The following is a 20,034-nucleotide window of genomic DNA, read 5'->3' as shown; positions in this document are numbered from 1 at the left end:
TTACAGTTCATCCCATGGTCGTCGTCGTCGTTCACTCGATGACGGAAGGTCGTGAGGGGGCGTAGGTGAGCTCATCTCCGTCGCCTCGGAGCTTGTAGGCTCGGCATGGAGAGTGCTGTCACTCGACGACGAAGGGACACTGTCGATCGTGGCAGCATCGTCATGGTTGCCCGAAGAGTCGAGGGCCGTGCTTGTGGCCATCGTTGCAGGTGTCTCGGAAGCGATGGGTTCAGGTATAGTGCTCGTCGGATCAGAGTCGGTGCGCTTTTGACCTGCTGCGGTCGACTCGGATACCTCTTTGTCGGTAGGGACCGATTCGGTGCCGGTGCTTGTTGCTGCAGACGAGGGATCTTCGTGAACCAAGAAAGTGGTGCTCTTTGCGGTGAGACGTTCCTTTGTCGATATCGGCTCAGAGAGGGCGCTCGTCGATGCAGAAATAGCATCCTCCTCCCGAGCCAAGAAAGTAGCACTCTTTTCAGGAACAAGGTCGTCTGTGGGCATCGGCTGGGGAGACGAGCCCGACGATGTTGACGAGGCATCCTCTGACGGAACCAAAGAAGCAGGGCTCTCTGCGGTGAGAATGTCTTCGGAAGAGACAGGCGCAGGTATGGCGCTTATCGATGCAGAACCCGCGTCCGCTGAAGAAACGGACAAAGTGGCACTCTCGTCGGTGAAGCGCTTGTCCGCAGAGGCCGAGGACGCCTCGCTCTGTGACTCCGTCAAGACCTTTCCAGGGGCGGCCGATGCAGTGACAGCCTTTTCTGTCGGAGACAAGAATGCCGGACTTGTTTCCGCCAATCTGTCGTCTGCGTGGGCCGAGTCAGGCAGGTCGGCAGGGAGGGGAGACGCGCTACTCTCACTGAAAGAGCCGGGACTCTCGCTCCGACTGGGCGGTGTGGGAGAAGCAGTCAGTTCCACGACGTCGACCCAGGGTTTGTCGGCAGACTTGGGCGCATGCTTCCTGTGTCGCCGGGGGACAGCCTCTTGTGAAGACGCAAACCGAATGGCTTCCTCGATCGGATCACGCTCGCGAGACACGTGCTGAGGCTCTCGATGCTGGAGTGCCGAAAAGAGACCTAACGCACTGGATCCGATCGAGCTGGATGCATGCCATGTCAGACTCAGGGCGTGAATACCGCGACTAAAGATGCGGGCATACAAAATATACAAGACACACGCGAGAAAAAAGGTGATGGATGCTCCAAGGATCCCGAGATCGACTAGCTCTGCGCGTTCCATTTGACGAATCATGGATACAGAGTCACGCAATAAATCATTGAACGAAGCATACTTGTTCGACACCTGGGCGATCGTTTCCGATGACTCGGTCAGCAGCTGCGTAGAGTATCCTGACTTTTCCAGCTCGGACGACATGAGCTTGACGGTGCGCTGCAGCGCCCCTGTCACCTGCTCGGATGTAGCACTCGCACGATCCATCGGCGCCGCACGGACGCCGCTGTTCTGCCGTGCTGCATGGCTCAGCAACGCGGACCGTGCCGAAGCTTCCTGTCGCGACGCGGTAGCACGGTGCGCAGCGAGCAAGGCACGCCGCGATGCCTGGCGCACACGCATCAGCTCGTGCCTATTCGTGTCCACCAGAGTCTTGAGAGCAGCTCGCTCCGCTGCTGACTCGGCATCATCTATATCGTCCGCCATCTGCTGTACCAGGGACGCGATGCGTTGCAGAGTCTCGTGCAATTCGGTCTCATACTCCGACACATCTTTGCATTCACTAAGACGCGGAATTTGCACATGGTACACATCATGAAGTCGGCGCGACACGGCATCGCGCAGCCGCAGCGCCTCTGCCGGCAAGGCGGTCTGTGCCTGGTCCATGAGGAGAAAGTGGTGAGTGGCCTTAGTCAGCCTTGCCCCAGCACCCCGAGACCTGTCACCCCATCATGTCCGACGTCCGTGGGCCTGTCACGCTGGATGTGGTCCTACGGGCCCTGGATCAGATTCCATTCTCGTGGCCATTCGTAGGGATTCTGCCGCTTCTGGCGCTCGTGTATGAGAGACGCGGCGCCGAGTCGTGGTCGGGACTCGTGTTTCCCTGGCCCACCGTGTCGGAATGGCACGACGTGCTCATGGTGCGTCACCCATTCGTGGTGGGCTGCATCATTTTCATTCTTCTCAGATACACGAGTATGCACATGTCGCGCCTTGCTCTGAATCTCGGGGAGCCCAGGCCAGACAAGCCCGACTGGAAGGAAGATGTCATTGTGATTACGGGGGGCTCTATGGGCATTGGCAAGGAGCTAGTTCAGATTCTGTCGCGTGAGCACAAGGCCCGGATGGCCGTGCTTGATGTGCTTGAGCCGACCTACGCCGCTGCGTCTCACGGTGCTCCGGATATTTTGTACATACGCACGGACGTGACGAGCGAACAGGCGGTGGCTCAGGCTCAGGCTCAGATAATCGAGCGGTTTGGCCGCTCGCCCTCGTATGTCGTGAGTTGCGCTGGCGTCGCACCGGCTGGGGCATTGCTAACGTCGCCTGTCAAGATGTTCACGCGCGCGTTCGACATTAATGCAGCCGCGAACGTTGTCCTGGCTCAAGCGTTTTTGCCAGCCATGATCAGCAACAACCATGGCCATTTCATGACGGTTGCCAGCTCAGCCTCGTACTTTTCGCTGCCAAATCTGTGTGCCTACTCGATGAGCAAGACCGCGGCTCTCGCGTTCCTCGAGTCGCTCCGCGCCGAGCTTCGTGCCGTATACAAAGCGTGTCGCGTTCGCACATCGGTCGTCACGCCGACCAAAGTCCGCACGGTCCTTGCTGAGGGCTTGAATGAGGGTGATGACGACTTCTTGATGCCGGTGCTGGAGCCGATTCAGGTCGCCCGCGCCATGGCCGATACGCTGAATAGCGGGCTGAGCCGCAATATTTCGCTGCCTCTGGGCTCGGCATTGCTGCCTTACCTGCGCGCCCTGCCTGAATGGTACCGCGGCGCACTGCGTGCCATGGGCAACACGGACGCGCTGGTCACACCCGAGTCTATCTCACGTGGCCAGCAAGCTCTTCGGGGCCATCAGAGCAATCTGGACCACATGAAAAAGTTGGGCGTACATAGCTAAATTAGGCCACTTTCCTCCACACGACGATGTATCCGGCGGCGTGGCGAGCCTTTCATGCCGCGCACTTTGAGGATCCCACACGGCGCGCCTGGTTCGCGGAACACATAGCGCGGCAACCACCTTTATATACCCCGCCACCTGTCACACTGCAAGAACGAGAGGATGCATGGACGACCTTGGCCCACGGCGAAGACGAAGCAGCATGGCAAAGACGCCACCATGTGCAGTACCTCACACCTGGTGCTGCGCGCATCTTTGACACCAGTCGGCGTTTTCGCGAAGCACGCTCACGAGATCATACGGATCAAGACCTCCAGCGGCTTCGGCAGCGCGCTCTGGATGACCTCGTGGCACGGAAATCCTAGGTACGTACCCCTGCACCAGGTCCCAAGATGCGTGTCATCCTTACCCGCGACTCCTGAGCGCATGCACTCGCATGCATCAGTGCTTGTCACTGGGTGCATGTCCCAGCTGCATGTTTCTTACCCTGAGGACCTGGGCCTCGAGATTGGCATGGTGCGCTAACGCGGCATCAGGCACATCACGTGACAGAAGCGCCGGGCCCCGCCGTTCGGGTCGTCGTATCGCTCGTCTCCGTTTTTTCTCTCCTTGTAGTTCTTTGTACCATGCTCGCTCTCCGTACCATGATCCCCCGCGCCGCTGCACTGCGTGCGGCTGTTAAGCCTTCGATGCGCCGCTACAACTCGTCGCTCACGCCTAACCCCGAAGCTGCGAAGGAATTCATCGAGCAGCGCCAGCACGCCTTTGAGCACGCCGGCAAGTCGGCTGAGCTGTGGCGCAAGATTAGTCTGTATGTGCTGATCCCGGGCGCTGTTGTCCTGGGTGCCTACATGTACAAGATTGAGTCGGAGCACCACGCGCACCACGAGCACATTCTCGAGGAGAACGATGGCCAGCTGCCCGAGCGCCCCGACTACGAATACGTGAACATGAAGAGCAGGAACTTCCCATGGGGTCAACAGTCGCTCTTCTTCAACCCCAAGGTCAACTACCCGGCCCCTGAGATGTAGGCTGGTCGATTTGTCTAGTCACCGCTGAATAGCCTTGATTCAATATACGTTTCACATGGGAATCTATAGTGTGTATCACTTGGCATCAGATGTGCCATCGTCACTCTCTTCAAATAGAATCTCTTCGATCCGCCGCGACAAGGCGGCGATTTCGCGTTCCGGAGACACGTCCTGTCCAGATGTGTCTGCTGCCGTGCTCGTGTCGGCCTGCTCGTGCTCGCTCTCAAACGTGCCGATCCGGGACTGCAGCTGGCGTACCAAGTCAAGCAGATGTGGACTGTCGCGAATGTGCTGCTCAAGTTCATGGTTGCCACTCTCGAGGAGCTGAATCAGAGTCCACACCGCAATGTGCTGGAATGTCGTGTCCTCTGACTCGAGGAAACGCACCAGATAGCCATGTAAACCGCCTGCGGGCTTGTCCCACACCGCGTTGAACGGCGCATAGTCATCGGCCTTGCTGCTTAGGTTACCGAGCGCTGCCGCGGAATTGCCCTGCACCTCAATCGACGGCGAATCCGTCAGGGGCAACAGGACCTCGCAAATACCCATATCCAATAGCTGTGGCTTGAGGTCCTCCGAGAGAGCCAATACAGCCGTGCAGGCCGTCATCTCGCTTTGCACACTAAGCGGTGCATGCAGAACCAGCTCCTTGATACGCTCTACCGCACCTGCGTCAATGATGGCAGCCTTGTTCCGCTCGCTACTGGCAGCCAGGTTCCGCAACGTACTGATAGCGTGACATTGCAGCTCCTCGTTTTCTTCATGACTCAAGAGCTCAATGAGAGGATACAAGAAGCCGGCATCAATGATCGGACTCTCATTTATGGGGTGAATCGACACATTCCGCACACAAGCTGCGGCCGAGAGAATCAGTGGAAGGAACGATGAGCGCAGCAGACGCAAGAGTGGCGGAAGGCCGTTGGAACGCACAATCTCAATTTGGTACTTTTCATCACTGGCCAAGTTGCGGAGTGCCAATGCAGCCTGGCATTGCACCTTGAGACTGCCGCTCTCCATCAGCCCAATTAGGTTCTGTACAAGGCGTGGCTCGCTCTGTGCAAGTTTCTTGCGGTTCACACTGTCGACGGCAATATTGCTAAGTGCTGTCGTGCAATAGTATTGCACGTCTGTGTCAGCACTACTAAGTAGCGAAACCAGCACGGAAATGGCACCTGCATTCACAAGTTGCTGACGGTTTTCGTCACTGTGCGTCATATTCAGGAGTGCACCAGCCGCGTTGCGTTGCACGCGAATATCCTTCGAGCGTGCCAGACGCGTCAGAGGGACGAGCGCGCCGGACTTGGCAATCTTGGACTTGTTATCGTCATGAGTAGCGAGGTTCGTGATGCAACCGACGGCGTTGCACTGTACCTCAACGTTCGGGCTGAGCATCTGGCGAATAAGGGGCTCCAGACCACCGAGCTTCACAATCAAAAGCTTGTTCTCTGCATTCACGGCAAGGTTACCGAGCGCCGCACTCGACGCACGCTGCACTTCCACGTCATGCGATTGGAGCAGGAACAGCACTGGCTCAAGTGTCTCGCGACCGACCTCACAGACCTCCTTCTCTGTGATTTCTGCAAAGGCAAGAGCTGCGCTACGCTGTAGATCGACATTATCGCTAAACGACAGCGTCGAAAGGGCTCGTAATGGCTCGCCAGCGAAAAAGTTGGTCTCGGAGCGATTCTCCAGGTACTGCAGCAGATCAGCTACTGCGTCGCGCTCATTATCCAACAACAGAGGCTCATACTGAGGACTTCGAGATCCCACACAACAACTGTAGCAGATTCCCATACTCTGTACACACTGAGCCCAAGCTCACGGGCCTGCCAACGTTGTGCCCTGCGGACAAAAAAGACGAGGAGCCAGTGGCGGGCCTTGCTGTGACAATCTCGGCCGAGATAACAGGGGAATGTGGAGCAATCCCACACGCTCGTCTGGCTGTGGCATAGGAGGGTATAGGTCTATAAAAACGAGCCAGATCGGCCGTTGGAAAAGCGCGTAGAGAGCTGAGTAGCATCTGCGATGGACTTCGCACGTGCTCGTTCGTCCATAAGCCGTGAGCCGGCGCCCAGCACCTTGTCTTTATCGAAGAGGAGCGGGGCATGATCTCCATAGAGTTGACGATCTTCTGCTTCTCGCTCCGCACGTGTCTTGTGACGGTGTGGTGAATGGGAGCGGTGGCGGCGATGATGGTGCCTTTCTCTGCGCGAATCCTCGCGCCGACGATCTTTGTGCTGTTCGACGAGGCTCTTCGCACGGTGGCCCAGGCGTTCACGTATCGCTGCGTCTCTGGCGTGCTGAGCTGTGTTGGTAGGCGGCTGCTCGTCAGCCGCGGTTTCGCCGCGTAGAATACGATGACGGCGCTGCTCGGGTGTCTCTGTCCATAGCCGCTGAGCTTCCGCTGCATTTTCGCCCGCCACATGCTGGGCGCGGCCGCGTGACTGCTGGAATCCACGCGCGCTCAGTCTGGACGGACCAGTGGGACCCGATGGCAGTGTCAGCATCCAATCCGGACGGCGAGGGGACGATGTGTCCTGCCTGGCCTCTCGCGCTACCGCCTCTTTCTGCCGAGCCTCGCGTTCTGCTAGAGCGTATGCGCCATTATGGGTCGAGGGCGTGGGTTCTGAAGCGGGCATGGGCCCGATGAAGTCGTCATCGTCACTTTCCATAGTGAGGGAAAATAATCAGGATTTTCTCGCACGTCCTTTTTTTGAGCCATGGATGAGCCAGACAAGCCGAAGGATAAAGTGCCGATTCCCGGCACGGATGGATGGCTCCGTGTCACAACCACACATGGACATGTATTCTATGCCCAGAAAAAGACCAAGCGGTCTGAATGGACGATGCCGGAAGAGATTCGTCCGGCTGTTTTGGCATGGGAAGCGTCTCTTGAGCCTGCTCCCAAGAAAATGCGTACGGAGGCGCCTGAAGACGAAGCGACCACGCCTGAGCCTTTGCCCGTGGAAGCAGACGAATTTGCCCACCTCTCTTTCGAGGAGGGCAAAGTCCTTTTTATGGACATGCTCACGTCACTGAATGGCACACCTCGCGAGGTGAATCCCATCGCTCCATGGGATCGTGAACTGCCCAAGTTTGTACACGAGCGTGCGTATCGCGCCTTGCCTACGCTGGAAGATCGACAGGACGTCTTTAATGAGTGGTGCAAGTACCGTCTCCGTGAAAAGCGCGCCAAGAAACCCTCAGCCTCTCAGGACGCCTTCCGTGCACTTCTTCGAGCCCAGGTGGCATCGACGCGCACGACGTTTGCGGCCTTTCGGGACGCATTTCAGCGTGATCCGGCGTACGAAGCCATGGTGCGAGACCATGCCGAGTCGGGAGCTGCGTCGCTCTTTGAAGCATGGCTTTCTGAACTCAAGCAGCGCAAACTCCAGCAGGCCGAAGCAGCCGAGCAAGACTTTCTTGCGCTGCTCACGGAAAAGATTTCGTCCAAAGATGAGTGGGCCGTGGCGAAAAAGACGCCCGGTCTAGCTACCGATCCTCGCTATGACGCGGTGGGAAGTGCGACACGCCGTTCTGAGCTCTACCAAGCGTGGTGCCGACGTCCCTCGCAGCGTCTTTCCAAAGAAGAGCGACAGGCACAGGCGCTCGAACATCGCGAGGCGCAAGTCCGTCGTGAACATGCCAAACATGCGCGGCATGCACACTCGGCGCGCTCTGATGCGCTTGAAGAGCAATACGAGACGTATCTCCGGCAGCGGCTGGTCGATACGGTCCGCGATCCATGGATGGCTTGGGAGGATGCCAAGCACTTGGTCGATGGACGCCGCGCTCTGTTTGATGAGCATATGGAGCATTTGCGAGGAAAGCGGCGTGATCTGCTGGCCAAGCTGTTTGCGAAGCATGCACAGGATGCGTTGCAGACCGGTGGCGATGTCATTTTGCCGCTGGTACGTGCGGATCCAGCCTACATCGAGTCGGCCCTACCGCGGTTCGTGGGCGACACGCATCAGGGGCAGCAGCACACGACGCTGGAAGCCGAGTTTGATGCATGGGACCAGTGGCGCCATGCTCAGGCCCGGCGCGAGTTTCAGGACATGCTACGTGAGAATGCCTTTGTCGATTTTTGGGGACGTTTGCAAAAGCGAGACAAGGGCGAGGCAGACACCGTCGAGGCGGAAGACGAGGACGACGAGGGGACCATGGTGTCATTACTGGATATGGCATCACAGCTAGATATACAGGCGATGGAATCGGTGCTCAAGATGGATAAGCGGTACAAGGTATTTGCGCATGTCCCAGAACAGCGCACCGCGTGGGTTCGTGCGTATTTGCAGTCGCTCAGCGTGCCGAAAAGGGCGGTGCGCCTACGAAATGAATAGACTCCAATCCAGTTCAAAGCCTAATGCGGTCCCTGGCACACCGATAAACTGTGTCAAAGACGTGCGTGGCTGTGGGTATACGGCGCCCGTCTCACAATAGGGGCGCCGGGCCAGCGGCGTAAAAAAGTGTGTCCAGTTCAGCGTGGCAAAGCACGACGAGCACCCAGCGTGTGGCTCGATCACATGAGGCGCGCCTTTGGATGCTGGCGACACTAGCCAGTCAACAAAGCGCGATAGCCCAAAGCCGATGCGCGTATGCATCCAAGACGCCGGCACACTCAGCGATGCCGGTTCGTACGGTGTCGTAAAGTAGCAGGAGCTAAGCACGAGTCCGAGCACAATCGCGCCGCAGTACACACATGGACGCGTATACAGTGTATAGCAAAGCAGAAACAAGAGCACAAACGCCGGCGGCGCTGCCGGAAACGGCAGCAAAAAGATCGGAATCCACCACCGCATACAGTACATGGTGGGCGAAGAAAAACAAGTGGAGGCAAGACTATGTGGGTCTAGGGACAGGCAGACAGGCGGCCTGGGGTGCGTTGAAGCAGACACGGCGATGCCGTGGGGTATGAACGCTAGAGCGCCGAGGAGTTATGGGACACGTTGAGGCGCTCCATAAATTCGCGAATGGCACGGTCGATTTGGGGGTACTCGATCAGGAAACCGTCGTGACCTTCGGACGACTCGATGTGGACGAGTTCCGAGGCTGGCACGGCGTCGTGAATCGCCTTTTGCTCGGCAGACGTGTACAGCATGTCAGACGTCACCGATAAGACGAGCATACGTGGCGAGTTGGGCGCCTTGCCCAGGTGACGGAGCACGCCGTTCAGCGTGGCCGATTCGCTCGAAGTGTCCTGCGACCACGATGCACGGTCGCGCGTCACATCATGCGAGTCAAGCTTGTCAGAAAGATGGATGTAGCAGAGGGCATCAAAGCGCGTCAAAAACTTGGCGCCGTGGTGGTGCAGGTACGACTGCACGGCATACTGCTCCTGAGCCTGTGGCTCGCGAATCTTGGCCACGTCTTCCTCAATGTCACCCTCGCCGCCTTCTTCCATCAACGTCGACGCCTGCGAGTCGTTCGGCGCGCTCGTCATGTTTGACTTGCCACGCAGCCGACTGAATCGGCGCTCGAAGCTGTGGGGCTGGCGATACGTCATGAGCGCACACATACGCGCCGCGGCCAAGCCACCACTCGGAGGATCGCGCAGGAGGTAGCGGCCGTGTTGGTATCGCGTGTCGGCCTCGATCGCCTGCCGTTGGATTTCGCACCATGCAATGCACCATGCCGAGTGCCGCGCCGATGCCGCCAGCACCACGATCGAGCGCACGTAAGGCTTCTGCTCGGGTGCCATGGTGACGAGGGCGTCTGGGGATGACGGAAAGCGTACGGGGAAGCACAACGGCCACTCGAGCGACGTGGCGCCGCCCATCGAGCCGCCCATGACACACGCCAGTTGCTCGACACCCAGAAAGTCGAGGACGTGCTTTTGCAGGCGCACGTCGTCGCGTATCGTCGTCTTTGGCAGATCAGGACCCCACCATAGCTGTTCCGTCTGCTCGTCGGGGGCATGCACATGCGGACTGCACTTCCACGTCCCGCCAGAGACGTCCTCACCGCCCTTGCGCGTGAGGGGACTCAGCGTTCCGTATGGAGATCCAATGGCATTACAGCACACGATGAAGTACTTGGACGTATCCAGGACGTGACCGGGCCCAAACAGGGGGGTCCACCACTCCTCGACGTTCGCATTGCCCGAGATCGGATGGCACGCGAGGATCGCATTGTCTTTGTCGGGATTCAGCGTGCCCCATGTCTGGAATGCCACCGGCACATTGTGCAGCACATCCCCTGCATCAATTTGAAACGTCGGCACGCACAGGTACCGCTGCTTTTGTCCGACGGCGAGCGGCGACGTGGGCCCGGGGATCTCGAAGCAGCCAGACATGCCGTCGGAGGACAAGGCGGCTTCGGTCCCTTTGGCCCCACACGGCGGTCCTGGGCACGTGAGCCTCCACACTACGTAAGATCTTCTTGCTCGGCCAGCAGCGCGAGGAACGCTGGGCCCTGCGGCGAGGCGCGCGTTTGCGTGATCAGGTCGGACCAGGCTGGATGGGACGAGGCCATAGGCGATAGGCGCGCAAGCACACGCAGGGAAGCATGTGTGATCTCTGATGCCTTTTCCACCTCTTGTTTCGTGGCATTATCGCGCAGTTTGCGCGTAAGTACCGCGTGGAGTTTCGGGGCGATGGCGTCGAGGTAGGCTGCGACATCAGCACACTCGAGGTCGGCCAGTCGCAGGATCATGAGGCAGCCGAGGAGTTTGATGCTGTCGTCGTCACTTAGAGCGCGGAGCACACAGTCCAGCACGTCGCGTGTTCGTACCTGATCCAGGCACGTATCCACGAGCGTAAACAGCGTTTCGTGCGCATTCTTGCGCAGGTCCAGCCCGTCATCTTGGATCACGGTGAATGGGCCCATCCTCACGCTGCGCTTGAGCTCCTCTCGCACCACGGTCGTTTCGTACAGGAGCGGGAGGACAAGGTCAGCGTGCTGCATGACGAGAGCGGCCCGGCTGTTCAACGCCGCATGCAGGGCCAGCACAGAGGCGTGGCGCACTGACAGGCATGGATCACTGAGACGCTCCATAAAGGCCGAGAAGTGCGGCTGGATATCCAGAGCTTGCTGACGGTCCAACGAGAGAAGCGTGCGGAGGGCGCCCAGGGCCATAGCCCGATGCTGTTCGTGCTGTGAATGAACGAGCTGCGCCAGCTCTGTCAGGAGGCTCGTATCAGCATACACGATCCGCGCGATGCATTCCGTGCAAGCATCTGGCTCGGCGCTCAGCAGCTTCGGGCGGATCAGGTACGACCACACGCTGGGCGCCAACTCGCGCGTCTGTGTCTCGGATGCCATAGCAAACGCCTCCCGTAGTATAGGCAACACGCCGGGCTCGTCCTCGGCCAGGCGCTCGGCCACCGGCGCCAAGAAATGCTGGTCCCCCAGCAGCATGCCACCCAACGCAAACATGCTACCGGTGCCTTGGCCGTGCATGCTCCCCATGCGCTCGTACACCGTCTTGGCGTGTGGCCAGCCTGCCAGCAGGGAGCGCTGGCCGAGCACGCCGATCGTGTAATGCGCGAGGGTTTGTGGCACGGCATCCGGCATATTCATGAGCGCCTCTACACGCGCTAGCACCACATCAATCGAGGCGCTCGCGGTGGCGGCGGCCACGAGGCATTGGGCAAACACCAGCGGCATGTGCACGGAGCGCTGCGCACAATGCGCTTCCCAGGCCTGCTCGAGCGCTTCGACGAGCCTGGGCGCCAGAGCATCTTCTGCCGACGCCAAGGACGTGAGCAGCGCAAAGAAGGCTTCGAGCGCGGGTGGCGGCACATCCGCGAGCGCCGGCAGCATGGCTGGCAGCACCCACTTGGCCACGTGGTGTGCGACGGGCGGATCGTATTGCACCGCCTGCTGCGCCAGCGCCAGCGTCGGTGGCAATGTAGGAGCGTCGAGCGGCGGCATGGGGCGCTGCAGCAGCTCGAGCACGGTGGGCTGTGCATCGCTCGGCAGCACGACAGCGACGCTATGCAAGGCGTGCAGCGCTGCGGCCCCCATATCCCGGTGATGGGCGAGGGAGGCCAACAGGGGCAGACTCTGGCGGCCCAGCTCATGTACAGGCATGCACGTCTGCAGCGATCGGCATGTCATCACATCCTGCACCGCCTGCACGCACCGCGCGCGCGTCACGGGGTCCTGGAGACGCGTGGAGATCACCTGCAGGAGCCGAGGCAGCGATGCCAGACGAGGGCCGACCGAGCACAAAGCTGCGTCGAGTGCCACGAGCGATGCGTCGAGTGCGGTCGCATGGTCCCATGGGCGACACAAGACTTCACACAGGCGCTCGGCGCAGGCGGCCGGGGCCTGTGGGGCCACGTGTACAAAAAAGGGAGGGCCGACCGCCAAGGCTTCGAGCGCCGTCCGGTGGTAAGGCTGACAGCTCACTTGAGCTAGCGTGCTCGAGACGCGATCGACGTCCGTGAGCACGACTGAGGGCGCTGACAAACACATTTGCTTGAGCAGCTCGAGACCGGCCATGCACCGACCCTGGCTATAATGCGATGCTGCTGCATCGTCTTCGATGACGCTGAGCGCCATGCGCAGCGCTGTATCAGACTGAGGCAGATCCGCGCCCAGCGACGCGACAAGCGCGGTCAGGGCCTGCAGCGCGGCGACTTGGGCTGTGGCGCTGCGCCACGAGCTCAGCGCACTTACCATCTGCGTGTGTGGTCCGAGCGCACGAGGCGCGACGCGAAGCACCTGCATCAGCGCAGCGAGCGCTTCCAAGCGCACGGTCTCTTCGCGCTCGTTCAGGCGGTCTGTGAGCGATGCAGCGATGTGCGGTGCGTGCGATGCATCCATCGTGCCGTGCTCGTACAATGTGCCCAGGACGCGGCATGCCGCGCGTCGGATACGCCACGACATGTCATCGTCGTCCGATACGTCATCCAGCTCGAGCTCGTCGTCGTCCGTGGTGATATCATCGTCTTCGTCCATGTCCATGGCATTTGGATCGTAGGTGAGGGCCGCGAGGGCCGCCTCTGTAGCGGCAGATACGCACGAAGCGTCCATGGAGCCGATACACACGAGTGCCTGCAGGGTGGCGAGGCACGTCTCGCCGACGTCGTCGTCCGTGCCGAGCGCGTGCCGAAGGACGGATAGGACGCGTGGGACGTACGTTGGCACATGCGGGGAGAGGCGCTGTGGCGTCTCGCGTGCGAGCACACCCAGCAACTGCACGGACGTGTGGGCCGACAACGGCTGTCCCGCCAGGCCACGTTCCAGGACGGCGTCGTAGGTGTGCGCCGAGCACAGCTGGCACAGGACGCCCAGGCCCTGCATCGCACGGCGGACGAGCGACGAGTGATCTGCAGCCAACTTGGAGAGCAGCGTCTCTGCGACCACCTGCTCCAGAGGTGCCTGTGCAGCGACCAGCGGACCTGCCTGCAGCAGCACGTCATGGAGCGCACTGAGAGCTGTGGCCTGGAGGCCATAGTCGCGCACCTCGAGCTGACTCGCGAGGAGGGGCGTGACGTAGTGCACGATTCCCTCCTTCCAGCGCGCCGCCTTGTCGCCAGCCTGGGACAGGTCGTGCAGCAACGTCCGCAGCGCTGAGGCACAAATATCGCGCTCTTCCTCCAGGGACGAGCGCATGCCGGCACACACCACCTCCATCATCCTTGTCACATGGTCATCACGCAGGCGCGTCGCAAACACGCCGAGGGCCGTCACAGCCAGGTTCTTGACCTCCGAATGGGTGTCCTGGAGCAGCTCCAACACGCGCTCCACCGCCTCGTGCTCTTGCCGACTGCCACGCAGCTCTGACGTGTGCTGCCTCACCACCCCCAACAGATCGTGCAGCGCCATGTACCGCACATCCGAATCCGTCGATCGCATATCATCCAACAACACTTCGAGCCTCGGCGTCGACCCGCTGCGGGACACCGCCATGGTGACAGGAGCCACGTTTGACCCTCCACTTATACGGCCTTTTCTACGGTGCGGCGGTGCCGCTTTTCGGCGCGCTGGGCGCTCGCCTCGTCGGCGTCCGTGTCCGAGTCGTCGTCGGAGGCGTCCTGTCCGACGGTCGACATGTGCGCCCAGACATCTTCATCGTCGTTGTGAGGAACGGGTGGGGTCCACTGGGGATCCACGACGAGCGACACGGCATGGTCCGTGCCGGTGAAGTACTGCTCGAGCATCGTGCTGCGCTGCGTGCCAAAGAGGCGGATGAGGTGGTCGAGCGATGCACTCAGGACCCATGTGCGGCCCTGCTGTGAGTCGTGCAGCGTGAGCACATCTGAGACGGTGCCGGTCATGTCCTTGTACTGGAACTGTACGTGGCCGGTGCGGCCGTCCAGCATGTACAGGTGGCGCGAGGTATCGCTCACCAGGAGCGTATGGGGCATCGCGTGCAGCACACGAATCGAGCCCTGGCCCTTGGGCACGACGGGCCATTCCTGCACATGCCGCGGCTTTTTCGACGGCTCGTACACTCGCAGCAGGCCGTCTTTGGTGCCGACCATGACACGCATCGATGCCAAAGCATCCTGCGCGCCGTCCGGTGGGGTATGGCGCGCGAATCCAATGCACCGGATCATCGGCGGACGCGCCAGGGACAGGTGGTCGTTCGGCAGGTTCTTCGCGCGCCATACTTCGCCGGGCGCCAGCTCGCGATGCTTGCTGGATGTCGGCGCGGCACGTTTCTTGCTCGTCGGCGGCGTCGATGGCGTCTCCAGCGCCTCCGTCGGCTGCCGATAGTGTGCCCACCATCGCTCCACGCTCCATATAGATAAGAGGACCTGCTCGCCACCCGATGCCACATGCGTCACCGGCTGCGAGGCATCAGGCGGATAAAATGCCACATGATGCAGGGGGCTCGGTATCGTCCACGTACAGGTGGCGTCGCTCACCCGGTCCTTCTCAAAAGCGTTCTCGTGCAAGCACGCAGCGAGGTCCACATGCCGGAACGAGCCGCCCGACGTGCACGCAAAGAGGCCATTCACACTCAGCCGCAGACCGACCCATCGCTCCAAACCGACTCGCATGCGGTCTTCGTGGATCGTGCACAGGAGCTTGCCGGTCTCTGCATCCTGATCCACATGAATCACATCGAGCGTGCCGTTCTTACGCGCCACCACCAGCACACAGGCAGGCTCCGGCAGCGAAAATAGGCCACAGGCCAGCGCCTGGCACGCCATCGCCGAGCCCACACGGCATCCAGGGACCGTCAATGTCTCGTATCGCTTCGATTGCGTATAGAGCACCTTGACACGTCCTGCCGAGTCGCCGACAAATACACGCACCTCCGGCACCGGTGCAGTGGACATGGGATCGCGGCTGCCGCTGCCACTGCCGCCGTCGACCATGGTTCAAGACGTGGAGTAAGATTTTTTTTTTTCTTGCCGGAAAAAAAGGCGCACACCACGACGCCATGGTGCGCACCCTGCGTGGTGCACGCCTGCTTCTCCAGGTGCGTGGGCAACGCACGACACGCACAGGTCGTCTTCAGCAGGCAAGCTGTGCGACCGACTGTGCCCACGCATATGATCCGCCGCAGGCCGCCTCTGTCGATATCGCCACCACGCACGCTCGCGGCTCTTCGATACGGCACGCCCACGTCAAAAGCGCCGCATTCACACGCCCAAGTCGATCTGACACCACGAAGCAGCGCGCCCCTCCCACGCGAGGGAGCGAGGGGGGCCAAGGTGTGGTGCCACGTGACCTATATGTGCCGGTGGCCTACCGCCCACAGCTTCTCTCCTTGAACGCACGATGGGCGTGCCAAAATATTTCCGATGGCTCTCAGAGCGGTACCCGCTCATCATGCAGCTGGTGGAAGAGAACCGTATACCAGAATTTGATAATTTGTACCTGGACATGAATGGCATCATCCATAACTGCTCGCATCCGAATGACGGCGAAGCGACGTTTCGTATTGCCGAAGAAGAGATCTTCCTAGGCATCTTCGCATACATTGAGCATCTCTTCTCCAAAATTCGCCCAAGAAAGGTGTTTTTCCTGGCGATTGACGGTGTAGCACCCCGGGCCAAGATGAACCAGCAGCGATCGCGTCGCTTCCGCACCGCCCAGGAAGCCAAGGAAGGCCTACAGAAGGCCATCAGTCGCGGTGAGGACATTCCCGCATCACCGCCGTTTGATTCCAACTGTATTACTCCGGGAACTGTATTTATGCGCAAGCTCTCGATACAGCTCGAATACTTTATCGCGAAAAAGGTGAATGAGGACTCCGACTGGCGCGATGTGCAAGTCATTTTGTCCGGTCACGAAACGCCTGGTGAGGGCGAGCACAAAATCATGGAATTCATCCGCACAATCAAGGCACAGCCTGGCTACAACCCCAACACGCGCCACTGTCTGTATGGTCTGGATGCAGACCTGATCATGCTGGGCCTGCTAAGCCACGACCCCCACTTTGCGCTGCTGCGAGAAGAGGTCGTCTTTGGCCCACGTCGCGCGAAAAAGTCCATCGGACTCGAGTCCCAGACCTTTTATTTGCTGCACCTCTCCCTCCTTCGCGAGTACTTGGAGCTCGAGTTTTCGCATTTGCGCAAGACACTGCCCTTCTCATTTGATCTCGAGAAAATCATCGACGACTACATCCTACTGCACCTTTTTGTCGGCAATGACTTTTTACCGCACTTGCCCGGCTTGCATATCAATGAGGGTGCGATTGAGCTCCTGTTCCGCGTATACGAGCGCGTATTGCCGCGCGCCGGTGGCTACATCAATCAGCAGGGCCGACTACAACCTAGGCGATTAGAGCTTCTGATCAAAGAGCTGGCCAGTGTAGACCATTCCAACTTTGTCGGCGCGCATCTGCCCAAGGTCAAGGCAGCCATGGACAAGTCGCGACGGGCCCAGGAGTCCATGCAGCTCGAAAAACGTATCGAATTGACGCCACGGCAGGCCGAGGCGGTGCGCCGCGTCGTGGATCTCATCACGTCGTTCTTGGACAACCCAGGGGGCGCTAGCCACCACATCAAGTTCTCCGCTATCCCTGCCGCGGATGAAACAGATATACTCCAAATCATGGCCACCAAGCTTCAATTGGAGTTTGAGACCATGGCCTACGATCCAGAAGACGACACGTTGCACTCGCTCTTTGGCTTCCCATCTGGCAGGGCCCAGGCCTTACGCCTGAACCAAAGCCATAATGGCGCAACGCGTGAACAAACGAAGAAGTGGATGCTCTCAAAGATCGCGGCGTTTATCGAGGCCCTAGCATCGCACGATCCACAGGAAGATGCATTGGACATGGAAGGCTCGTCCGATGGGCCGACGAGGCAAGTCGAGCGCATGTACCGCGACGAAAAGGCTGTGTACTACCACAGCAAGATGAGCATCGACAGCAAGGACCCGGAGCAGCTGCATGATATCGTGTACAACTACATCGAAGGCATGCAATGGGTTCTGCACTACTACTACGACGGCATCGCGTCTTGGGGCTGGTACTATCACTACCACTACGCACCACACATTTCCGACCTCACACACATTGGCGACTTTACGTTCTCGTTCGACCAGGGCCGACCTTTCTTGCCCTTTGAGCAGTTGATGGGTGTGCTGCCGCCACTCAGCAAGCAGTTAATTCCGGCAGCCTTCCAGCCACTCATGACGGATCCCACGTCGCCCATCCTAGACTTTTACCCAGCGACGTACGAAAGTGACTTGAACGGCAAGAAGAACAGCTGGGAGGCCGTCGTCAAAATCCCGTTCATTGATCAGGACCGCCTTACGCAGGCACTCGAGCGTCGTCAGGGCGGGCTGACGAACGAGGAACGGGAGCGCAATAGTCACGGCCATCCGCATCGATTCTGGTACGATGCATCCTACCGCCATACGATGCCATCGAGCCTACCTGGCTTTTTGCCCGATTTGCTCGATACCCACACTAGGATCGAAACGTACACGCTACCGTCCATGTCTGGCCGAAGGTTTATCAAGACACTGCCCAAAGGCGTGAGCCTTGGTCTCAATGCCATGCCTGGTTTCCCCAGCCTCAAGACGCTGCCTTTCACCCACAAGCTGGAAAAGACGGGCGTCGAGGTCCACAGCCAGCCGTCCCGAGACCTGTCCATGATCCTTCACATGAACAACCCCGGCATGACGCAGGATGTCGCAGCGTATGCCAAGGACTTGATTGGTCAAACGACATTTATTCATTGGCCGTACCTGTTTGAAGGTCTCGTGGTGGGCGTCAGTGACTCGCACCGCGAGTACCGCGCGCACTGGAAAGACATGGATGTCGTCACGCAATGCACCGAGTCCCCGTATGGCTCGCAGTCGTTCGAGAGACAGCAGAGAGCCTTGAAGGAGCAGTACTTGAAGCGCCATGGCATGGCCCTCGACCGCATCGATGTGCTTCTCCACGTGCGTCCGTTCAAAGGCCTGAGCCATGGCTACGATGGATCTATTATCAAGCAATACGAGCCCTCGTCACAGAGCGAGGTGGTGCACCCTCTGCAGCTGCTGGTGAGCCAGGTGCGTCATCCCGACGCGCGCTTCATGGAACGCCCACCGATGACCGTGTCGGAAGAGTACCCGGAGGGCACCAAGGTCTTTTTCCTCGGCGTACCCGGTTTTGGGTGCCCAGCGCGGGTGATTGGCACGGCCGGCGACCAAATTACCGTCGAGATGGCGTTTTTCCACGACATGGCCAAGGAACATGCTATCCTCCGCAAGATTGTGCAGCAGCGTGCGCAGGTCAAGTACTTCACGACGCAGGAAGTGACGGCTCAGCTGCGCGTATCCTCGTTGGTGCTCGCGAAGCTGGCGAGTGGCGTGGCGGTTTATCACGGCAACCAGCGCATGAACATTGGCCTGAACCTCAAGTTCGAGGCCAAGGGCCGCAAGGTGCTGGGCTATTCGCGTCGCACTTCCCAAGGCTGGGAGTACAGCGAGCGTGCCGTGCGTTTGATGCAGGACGTGCTTACCAAGTTCCCCGAGCTGCGCCGTGGACTGTCGAAGCGCCTCGCATCAGGTGAATTTTATTCATCCGAGGACATTTTCGAGCAGAACACGGCGCAGCGGATCAAGGATTTGCGCACGTGGATCCACGAGAACGGTCTGCGTGACATGGATATCGTGCCGCTCTACGTAGACCGCCTGGAGCGGTCCGTCATTTCTCTGCTGGAATCAGCCACGTCCATCATGGCACAGAAGCGAGCGCAACATGGCCTGGCCGTCAAGCGCCAGATCCTTCGCGGCCTGCCGCGCGGTGCCCTTCTCAAGCCAGAGCAGGCTCGCTACCGCGTGCCGGAGCAGACGTTCGACATGGGAGATCGCGTGATCAACGTGTTCGACTTTGGCCCGCTTCCGCTGGCGGCCAAAGGCACGGTCATTGGCCTCGGCGCCAACAAATGCATCGATGTGGTGTTTGACGCGCCGTTCCTGGCTGGCACTACGCTGGGCGACGCCTGCTCGAATCATCGCGGCGCTACCGTCAGCACGTCATCTGTGCTCAACCTGAGCACGCCGCAGATCGCCACGCGCTGGGGCGAAGAGTCGGTCAAAGAAGCCCACTTGTCGCCGTTGCAGCGTACGCTCAAGGTACGCGAACAGCCCGCTTCCCAAGATATCAAGGGCACGCTGTTTTACCAGCCAGCCGCGCCCAAGGCACAGAAGGAGCGCCCCCGATCCGCTGCCACGCCCCAACAGGGACCTGTTGACGCCACGGCACAGCATCTCAAAGCTCTCTCGCTGCAGCCGCTCGCCCACCAGCGTCCGCCGCCGAACGCGTGGAAGCCGAGAGGCGCCCCCTCGTCCGGCCCGCCGAAGAAGCAGGCAGGACCCGACAAGACAGGCCCTCTGAAACAGTCTGGGCCCCCCAAGACAGGCGCGCCGAAAAAGCAGCCAGGACCCTCCAAGACAGGGCCCTCGAAGCAGTCTGGACCCAAAAAGACCGGCCCAGCGAGACAAGGATCCAAAAAGGCAGGCCCACCGAAGCACGGACCCAAGCAGCCGAGCCCGCCCAAGAACTAGGTTCTGATGCG

General features: G+C 59.9%; 12 protein-coding genes across 12 annotated transcripts; 5 read left to right on the top strand and 7 right to left on the bottom strand.

Annotated features, from left to right (window-relative positions):
• MRET_4140 (Sec20 domain protein) lies at positions 1-1,836 on the bottom strand (the record flags this gene model as incomplete). Its single annotated transcript, XM_027630767.1, has 1 exon — positions 1-1,836. One exon carries the CDS (start codon positions 1,834-1,836, stop codon positions 1-3), a length of 1,836 nt encoding a protein of 611 aa, XP_027486600.1.
• Positions 1,837-1,901: 65 nt separating this feature from the next.
• On the top strand, positions 1,902-3,077 carry MRET_4139 (short-chain dehydrogenase reductase; the record flags this gene model as incomplete). Its single annotated transcript, XM_027630766.1, has 1 exon — positions 1,902-3,077. The coding sequence occupies one exon, from the start codon at positions 1,902-1,904 to the stop codon at positions 3,075-3,077; it is 1,176 nt and encodes a 391-aa protein (XP_027486619.1).
• Positions 3,078-3,239: 162 nt separating this feature from the next.
• On the top strand, positions 3,240-3,626 carry MRET_4138 (uncharacterized protein; the record flags this gene model as incomplete). Its single annotated transcript, XM_027630765.1, has 2 exons — positions 3,240-3,442; positions 3,614-3,626. The coding sequence occupies 2 exons, from the start codon at positions 3,240-3,242 to the stop codon at positions 3,624-3,626; spliced, it is 216 nt and encodes a 71-aa protein (XP_027486620.1).
• Positions 3,627-3,703: 77 nt separating this feature from the next.
• Positions 3,704-4,108, top strand: MRET_4137 (cytochrome c oxidase subunit 6a; the record flags this gene model as incomplete). The annotated part of the gene is made up of 1 exon (XM_027630764.1): positions 3,704-4,108. The coding sequence occupies one exon, from the start codon at positions 3,704-3,706 to the stop codon at positions 4,106-4,108; it is 405 nt and encodes a 134-aa protein (XP_027486680.1).
• A 75-nt stretch (positions 4,109-4,183) lies between these two features.
• MRET_4136 (vacuolar protein 8) lies at positions 4,184-5,902 on the bottom strand (the record flags this gene model as incomplete). The annotated part of the gene is made up of 1 exon (XM_027630763.1): positions 4,184-5,902. The coding sequence occupies one exon, from the start codon at positions 5,900-5,902 to the stop codon at positions 4,184-4,186; it is 1,719 nt and encodes a 572-aa protein (XP_027486518.1).
• A 170-nt stretch (positions 5,903-6,072) lies between these two features.
• Positions 6,073-6,780, bottom strand: MRET_4135 (uncharacterized protein; the record flags this gene model as incomplete). Its single annotated transcript, XM_027630762.1, has 1 exon — positions 6,073-6,780. One exon carries the CDS (start codon positions 6,778-6,780, stop codon positions 6,073-6,075), a length of 708 nt encoding a protein of 235 aa, XP_027486640.1.
• A 48-nt stretch (positions 6,781-6,828) lies between these two features.
• MRET_4134 (transcription elongation regulator 1) lies at positions 6,829-8,451 on the top strand (the record flags this gene model as incomplete). Its single annotated transcript, XM_027630761.1, has 1 exon — positions 6,829-8,451. The coding sequence occupies one exon, from the start codon at positions 6,829-6,831 to the stop codon at positions 8,449-8,451; it is 1,623 nt and encodes a 540-aa protein (XP_027486637.1).
• Positions 8,437-8,919, bottom strand: MRET_4133 (uncharacterized protein; the record flags this gene model as incomplete). The annotated part of the gene is made up of 1 exon (XM_027630760.1): positions 8,437-8,919. One exon carries the CDS (start codon positions 8,917-8,919, stop codon positions 8,437-8,439), a length of 483 nt encoding a protein of 160 aa, XP_027486489.1.
• Positions 8,920-9,029: 110 nt separating this feature from the next.
• MRET_4132 (homoserine O-acetyltransferase) lies at positions 9,030-10,403 on the bottom strand (the record flags this gene model as incomplete). Its single annotated transcript, XM_027630759.1, has 1 exon — positions 9,030-10,403. The coding sequence occupies one exon, from the start codon at positions 10,401-10,403 to the stop codon at positions 9,030-9,032; it is 1,374 nt and encodes a 457-aa protein (XP_027486642.1).
• Positions 10,404-10,474: 71 nt separating this feature from the next.
• MRET_4131 (cullin-associated NEDD8-dissociated protein 1) lies at positions 10,475-13,969 on the bottom strand (the record flags this gene model as incomplete). Its single annotated transcript, XM_027630758.1, has 1 exon — positions 10,475-13,969. One exon carries the CDS (start codon positions 13,967-13,969, stop codon positions 10,475-10,477), a length of 3,495 nt encoding a protein of 1,164 aa, XP_027486639.1.
• A 29-nt stretch (positions 13,970-13,998) lies between these two features.
• MRET_4130 (ribosome biogenesis protein NSA1) lies at positions 13,999-15,387 on the bottom strand (the record flags this gene model as incomplete). Its single annotated transcript, XM_027630757.1, has 1 exon — positions 13,999-15,387. The coding sequence occupies one exon, from the start codon at positions 15,385-15,387 to the stop codon at positions 13,999-14,001; it is 1,389 nt and encodes a 462-aa protein (XP_027486695.1).
• A 406-nt stretch (positions 15,388-15,793) lies between these two features.
• On the top strand, positions 15,794-20,023 carry MRET_4129 (5'-3' exoribonuclease 1; the record flags this gene model as incomplete). The annotated part of the gene is made up of 1 exon (XM_027630756.1): positions 15,794-20,023. One exon carries the CDS (start codon positions 15,794-15,796, stop codon positions 20,021-20,023), a length of 4,230 nt encoding a protein of 1,409 aa, XP_027486633.1.
• Positions 20,024-20,034: the final 11 nt, after the last annotated feature.

The sequence above is a fragment of the Malassezia restricta genome, chromosome VIII (assembly GCF_003290485.1).
Source record: "Malassezia restricta chromosome VIII, complete sequence".
Lineage (NCBI taxonomy): Eukaryota > Fungi > Basidiomycota > Malasseziomycetes > Malasseziales > Malasseziaceae > Malassezia > Malassezia restricta.
The sequence above is the reverse complement of the archived record's forward strand: the minus strand, read 5'-3'. Positions and strand labels throughout refer to the sequence as shown.